This window comes from Myotis davidii, unplaced genomic scaffold (genome assembly GCF_000327345.1).
Source record: "Myotis davidii unplaced genomic scaffold, ASM32734v1 scaffold149, whole genome shotgun sequence".
NCBI lineage: Eukaryota > Metazoa > Chordata > Mammalia > Chiroptera > Vespertilionidae > Myotis > Myotis davidii.
Window position 1 is genome coordinate 3,804,414 of NW_006352194.1, and position 7,163 is coordinate 3,811,576.

A 7,163-nucleotide genomic window follows, 5' to 3' on the forward strand; every position below is an offset into this window, starting at 1 on the left:
TGGGGTGGGGAGGTGAACCGGGGAAACTCAGAGGAGTGGATGTGTATTCAGGCACCTGGAGAGCTCCCCCTGCACTTGGCTGTCAAAGTCGCCAACCAGGCCTCCCTGCCCCTGGTGGATTTCATCATTCAGAATGGGTGAGAACCTCCTTGCCTGTCTGTCCATGTCCTCACACTGCCCCTGGCCTTGCTGTCCTTCCTCCCCTCCCTCCTCTCTTCTTCCTCTTTTCCCCCGTGACATTGACTCCTCGCCTATCTATTCCCGACCCCTCACCTATCTATTCCCCTTCCTTCTCCCTGACCATACCTCCCCAGCGGTCACCTGGATGCCAAGGCTGCTGATGGGAACAGTGCCCTGCACTACGCTGCTCTCTACAACCAACCTGACTGCCTCAAGCTGCTGCTGAAAGGGAGAGCTTCGGTTGGCCCAGGTGGGGCTCAGACACCTCCTCCATCAGACTCCCACTCGTGACTCCCCCTCATGGGGGACCCCCTGCCTTTTTCCCAGACAGAGAGCACTGGCTACGAGCATGGACTTCACGGTCCAACTTGGGTCCTAATCCTGGCTTGCCTCTGACCATCTGTGTGACTGTGGGGTTTGTCCGTTCAGTTCTTGAGCCTCAGTATCCTCATCTGTAAAATGGGAATAATACCACTGACCTAGTAGGCCTGCTAAGAAGGTAAAATAAAATACAGTGGGGCCTTGACTTACGAGTTTAATTCGTTCTGAGACCGAGCCCGTTAAGGAGCTCGTTAACTCAAATTACTCTGTCAACTCAATGCAAAAAATCGGCCCAGAGACAGCTGGTATCTCAAAAAACTCGTTAGTCGGGACACTCGTAAGTCAAGGCCCCACTGTATTGTTTCTGAAAGTACCTAACCAAACAAATAATGAGTTGCACCTGAATTACAGTGATTCTAATGGCCACCATTTACTGCTTGACATGTGCCTGGCAATGTGCCAAGTGCTCTACACATATTAACTCATTTAATTTTCACAACACCTGGTCAGGTAGTTGCAAGTATCATACTCATTTTATAGATGAGAAAATTAAGGCCCAAGGTCACTCAGCCAGGAAGTAGCAGAGCCAGGATTCAAACTCAGACAATTTGATTCCAGTGGCCCATCTTAACCTCTAAACCAGTGGTTCTCAACCTTGGCTGCACATTAGAATCACCTGGGAATCTTTTTAAAATCCTGATTTCTGGGCCTCATCTGCCGGAAATTCTGTTTCTTTGTTATGGGGTGGGGCCACAACATTAGTAACAAAGAAACAGAACTTCCGGAGGCTGAGGCCCAGAAATCAGGATTTAAAAAAGATTCCCAGGTGATTCTAAGGTGCAGCCAAGGTTGAGAACCACTGCTCTAAGCTATCAGGCGACTTTGACCCTGACTAAAACTCCTGGCTTGACCCCTCACAGTGAATGAGGAAGGAGAAACAGCTCTGGACATAGCCAGGAAGAGGCAACACAAGGAGTGTGAGGAGCTGGTAAGGTCTAGGGAGGGAGGGGTACCCTGACCCCTTCTCTCTCTCCTCTGAGCCCAGACCCTCTGAACTACCAAGGCTTTGTTTTGGCAGCTGGAACAGGCCAAGGCTGGGACCCTGGCCTTCCCTCTGCACGTGCACTACTCCTGGGGAGTCTCCGCAGACTCTGACAGCGAGGAGGATGAGGAAGAGAAGGTGAGTCCTGGCCCTGCCTCTCAGACCGTTAGAACCAGATTGGACCTCGTGTGGGGAGGGGCAGGGTGAACTGGAGAAACCAGGCTGCCCTCCCTCCAACACTTCTGTCCCAGCAGCACTGTCCTCTGAAGCCCCCGGCCCAGGTCCACTGGGCCAGTGGGAGGATGGACATCAGCAACAAGACCTATGAGACCATCACCAGCCTGGGATCAGCTGCCCCTCAGAGCCAGAGTGAGGACTGCCCCCCACCCTTACCGGTCAAAAACCCTTCTCGGACCATGGTCCAAGGCCGTGCAGGACATACCAGTGGAGGTATGGTTGGCTGCCCAGAAAAATGCTCATTGTGCCATTCATTGAGGGCCTACTGTGTGCAGGGGCACTGAGCTTACAGTACATATGTTAGTCCATATCACCCTCACTGTCATCTGACAGGTTGGGGTTATCATCTCCCCCTTATAAGTACAGGAACAGAGATGTTCAGTAACCTACCCAAGACCCCACAGCTAAGTCCCTTGCCTGATATTCCAACTCAAGTCTGTTTTATTCCAAATCTGTCAATGTTTCACTTACATAAAAACAGAAAGACGCATTTATTGAGCATCTACTATGTCTTGAGGCCTTTGGGGCTACTGAGACACAGTCCAGTGGGGGAGATAAAAACGAATGCAGTCCCTTATAATATAAGGCATAATGTGCTATGGAACGTAAATACCGAAGGACAGGGACTTTGAGTGTTTTGCTGACTATTTCTCCAGCACCTGGCACGGTGCCTGGCTGTTCTCAAGAACTATTTGTTGAATGAATGGACAGGTTTGTTCTGGGAGTTCAGGGAGGGAGGGAGCACGTCCTGTTGGGACTGGAGGGTGGCTTAGGAAGGTTTCCTGGTGGGGATGGCCTCTGAGCTGAGCCAGAGGGATTAGCAGGAGAGCCCAGACCGAGGAGAAGGTGTAAGCAGAAGCAAAGCCAGCCCTGGCTGTTGTGAATGAATGCTGTGGATGAAGAAGACTGCCGTATGATGGGGGAGAGTTGAGGGACAGTGCTATCGAGATAGATGGGGGTGAGGAATGGGAGATCCTAGAGGCCAAAGAGGACTTTGAGATTGAGCAGAATAAGAGATAAATACAGGCTTTATCACTTCTGATTCCAGATCATCCCGAAGTCCCCAGCCTGAGCTCAGAGCCTCCTGGGGCCCCCGAGAGCCAGAACAGTCCAACGTCCTCCTCCTCTAGCCTTACAAGTCCTGTGGAACTTGGGGGTACCAACCAAACCCCACCCAGCTCCGAAGAGGGTCTCTGTGAGCCCCCAGGCACCTCCCGACCCAGCCTGACATCTGGAACCACAGCCCCCGTCAGATTCAGGTTGGTGAGAGCCCAGCTGTGCAACCCAGGCAAGTGTCCTGACCTCTCCGAACATCCATTTATTTCCCCACCTCTGCACTGTGTCTGCCTGAAGACTGGGACACTTTCCAGCTCTGAGGCCCATGACTAACACAGAAATGCTAGAGCTTAAATGGAGGGTGATTGGACTGCTCTTCCCTTTACACACCTGCTCCTGGGATGTTGATTAAGAATCTGGCATGCAGCCCTAGCCAGTTTGGCTCGGTGGATAGACCATAGGCCTGTGGACTGAAGGGTCCCAGGTTTGATTCCAGTCAAGGGTACATGCCCCGGGTTGTGGGCTTGATCCCCAGTGGGCGGCGTGCAGGAGGCAGCCAATCAATGATTCTCTCTCATCATTGATGTTTCCATCTCTCCCTCTTCCTTCTTCTCTGAAATCAAGAAAAATATATTTTAAAAAAACAAAAAGAAATCTGGGACGCAGACTGCTGAAGCTGGAGTGGAGAAGGTGGGAACCTGTGTGGCTTGTTCTGGAGGTGTCGGTGGGGCATTCGCCCTGTCCCTGCCTTCAACCCAGGATCCAGTCCTCTCTTCCTTACAAACTCTTCCAGTTCGGAGTGTGGGGAGTAGACAGGGAAATCGCCAGAGCTCTCTGGAGGCCAGGGGCCTCGTGGACTCTAAGCCCCAGCCTCGCTCCACACCTGAGCCCTTTCTCTCTGCTCTGGGGGGCTCTCTGGGCATGGAGGTGACATTGGCCTCTCCCTGCTTTCCAGCTCCGAGAGCACTCGTTCCTACCGGCGGGGGGCGCCAGAACCTGGAAGACTGTCCCTCAGCCAGGCAGCCTCCACCCAGAAGGAACATGCTGGTAGGTAGGCGCTGAGGACTGTGGTCGGAGGGGAGATGGCAGAGTGCCTGGGGGGCAGAGTTGGTCAAGAGTGGGTGTATTGGGTGGGACACCTCTCCCCAGGATCGGGGTACACAGTTTGGCCATTCCCTGGCCTAGTGCTCCGCCTTCCCCACTCCAGCCCCGGGGTGAGGCTGGGGAGACCCAGGCCTTGAGGGATGGCGGAGGTGACGAGGCCCAAGCTCCGGCGGCTCCAGGAGAGGATGAGCACAGCTGTGTCAGCCAGGCTGGTTGCTCCCCTGCAGTTGCAGGATTAGGGTGCCTGCGCACCAGTCCTCGGGTTGCTGGACTCTCCCCTTGTGCAGGAGACTCCTGGAATCTGCCGAGACTGGCGGCTCCCAGGCATAGGGGATGTGCATATACTTCGTTGCGGAACCTGGGAGTGGCCTAGGACAGGGCCAGTAGCGTTGGGAAGGAAGCCTCCTCTCTTCCTTGTTCCCCTGGGAAGTCCTCGGGGATGGTGTTGTTTCTGTGTGGGGGGTAGAGGAAGGCAGGGGCAGGAGCTGGGTCTCTCTGGGGAATTGTCATCCTCAATCCACCAAAGTCAGGCGCCAGATACCAATCTGTGCCCACAACCAGTTACCCATCCCTCATGCTGTGGAAGCACAGATGATAATAAGAACCCCAGCTTTAGAGTGAGGAGACTTGGGCAAGTGGCTTCACTTCTTCAAGCCTCAGTTTCATCATCTGTAAAATGGGGACACTTCCATCTACCCCCATATTATGATATAATGTCACAAGACGTTTGTGAAACTGAGTGAGGTAAACAGCTGGCACATAATAAGTGCTTTAAAAATGTCAATTTTCATCCTTCTCTCCCAAGGTTGGCTTCCCTGAAGGAGAAGGCTCAAGAACTGGGGTTCTCCCAGCAAGTTCTGTGCTGCTTTTGCAAGACTAGCTCCTTGCTGGCCCTTGCATGCCTGAACCGCCTCATGCTGGACCCCAACGTTCAGAGCTAGGACTTGAGGCCACAAGACGAAGGAGCTGAGGTGTTCACTTCCTTGGGTCGTGCTGTCTCTGTCCGTGGCCCTGTGGCTGGCCTTCATCCCTCCATGGGCCCATGCCCCTGCCAAGGATGCTGGGCCCTTCCATGTTAGGGCTGGTGGTGGTTCTTTCCCCCCTATCTCATTGCTCCCCAGGTTGAGGGAGCCCTGTGGCTGGATCTGAGTGCTCCCAGCTGCTTCAGCTGCAGAACCCTCACTCCCTCATCAGACCAGGACAGTTTCTTCCGTCAGCCTGAGGCTCCACAAGAGTAGGGCCAGACTGCCTTCATCATTCTCCAGACCAGGGATTCTGCCAGACTAGGGACCATCTCCTCATCCATTCATTAGTGTTTCTTCACTGAGTTCTGGCTCTATGTCCAGACCTGTACTAGGTACTACAGATGCCACATGGCTAAGACAAGGGTCCTGCAGATGTGGTCCCTTGCTGGGAAGCTGGTCCCAAGGGTTGAGCTTGGGAATGGGCTGGGGCAGATGTTCTGGCACGAGGGCAGACTGACCATCAGCTGTGTGACTTTGCAGTTGCCTACAGCCCATCCATTCTGGTTGGTCAATGTCCATGCCATACTTCCAGTCAAGTAGCCTGATTATCACTCCCTTCGAGGGATAGCACAGCCTTCTGGGGGACCTCTACTACATCCCCAGTCAAGAAGCAGACTGCCCCCTCTCCTTGACTTAGCAGGAAAGAAAGGGATGGTCCCAGATGGTGAGTCCTCACTTCTCTCCTCTTTCTCTTGGTCAACTCAGGAGCCTTGCCGTCTCAGGGAAGGAAAGGGTCACAAAAGGAGAAAGAGAGAGAGAGAAATGAAACGGGAGGGCAGAGACTTGACAGTTCTGCTCCCCAGTGCCAGAAATTCCATCCTGACTTTCAGCCCCTTGTGAGCAAACACCTAAGCCATCACCAGGCTCTAACACCTCAGCTTTAGAGTCGCTGATGAGCCAGGCCAAACGGGAGGCCAGAGGGTGCCAGTGGCCAACACGGCAGCCTGGCCTGGAGGCTGGGCTGTGTGCCCTGTGGACCTGGCTGCTCTGTGACCCACAGGAACAAAGTCATCTGCTGAGCCCCCAGCGTCTGGTTTTGTTCATCTCTGACTTCATCTCGGAATTGTTCTTTCACTTATCTGTAATAAAAAAAAATTTTTTTTAGTAAACCCCTGGTGGTTTTGTTTATGTGATCTGAAGATCAATAGGGAAGGAGAAGGAATCTTAGGACTTGAAATTCTTTCTCTGGGCCCCGTAAGGGAGACAGCCTGGTGCAGAGCAGTGGTGTGTAACCAGGGGCAATTTTGCCCCCAAGAGACATTTGGGGATGCAGAGAGTTCTGTATTGCTCCCAGTCGGATGGTGCTACTGGCACCTAGTGGCTAGGGGTCAGGGATGCTGCTAAACATGCTACAATACACAGGTCACCCCTCACAGCAATGACTTACCCAGTCCAAAGTGTTAACCGTGCCATGATTGAGAAACCCTGGTGTGGAGGAAAGACCACTGGACCAGGAGTGAGGACACCTGCAGTTTAGCTCTGCCCCGTTCTTGTCTCCATTTGGTTTCCCCTGAGACGGGTATTTGTGGGCAAGTAGTTTACTTGTGAGGTGATCCCAGGAAGTGAAACAGAAAGAAGGTCAAGAAGCAAAAAGGGTGTGTTACTGAAGTGCTATCACTGTATCTAGGTTACCTTATTGGGGAACCTTTGAGACCATATCGATTAGAACATGCCTTCAAGTTGTCCTACTGAATGAAGAAATCACTGTTTTTACCACAAACTCTGGTCTCTTTTTGGTTGGGCAGGTCCTTACTGGAGGTGTTCATTCCCAAGCTCTTCCAGTCTGCCCCAAGCCCTCAGTCAGAGAGAAGTGGGAAGATGTCAGAGTTTGTCCAGGAATTGCCTGCAGGCAACCTCCGGGGAGGACAGGTAGGCAGAGAATATGGTGCGTACCAAGAGTGTCTGAAACAGTTGAACCTGGGCCTCAGTCTTCCCATCAGTACAGTGAAGGGGTTGGACTCATTTTCTAAGGGTCTTCTGAGCCCTGATGATGTAAGAGTCTTGACTTTTTATTTTTAAAAAATATATATATTTTTTATTGATTTTTCACAGAGAGGAAGGGAGAGAGATAGAGAGAGTTAGAAACATCGATGAGAGAGAAACATTGATCAGCTGCCTCCTGCACAGCCCCCACCGGGGATGTGCCCGCAACCCAGGTACATGCCCTTGACCGGAATTGAACCCAGGCCCTCTCAGTC

At 52.6% G+C, this 7,163-nt stretch overlaps 1 protein-coding gene across 1 annotated transcript in view; it reads left to right on the forward strand.

Annotated features, from left to right (window-relative positions):
* The window catches only part of ASAP3 (ArfGAP with SH3 domain, ankyrin repeat and PH domain 3), a 25,041-nt gene extending 18,967 nt beyond the window's left edge, over positions 1-6,074 (forward strand). Inside the window, exons 19-26 of the mRNA XM_015557199.1 lie at positions 52-137; positions 315-430; positions 1,422-1,489; positions 1,580-1,681; positions 1,798-1,993; positions 2,829-3,039; positions 3,792-3,883; positions 4,746-6,074. Coding sequence (XP_015412685.1) covers positions 52-137; positions 315-430; positions 1,422-1,489; positions 1,580-1,681; positions 1,798-1,993; positions 2,829-3,039; positions 3,792-3,883; positions 4,746-4,759 — 885 coding nt within the window. The 3' untranslated portion in view covers positions 4,760-6,074. The remainder of the gene's footprint in view (positions 1-51; positions 138-314; positions 431-1,421; positions 1,490-1,579; positions 1,682-1,797; positions 1,994-2,828; positions 3,040-3,791; positions 3,884-4,745) is intronic.
* The last annotated feature ends 1,089 nt before the right edge of the window (positions 6,075-7,163 follow it).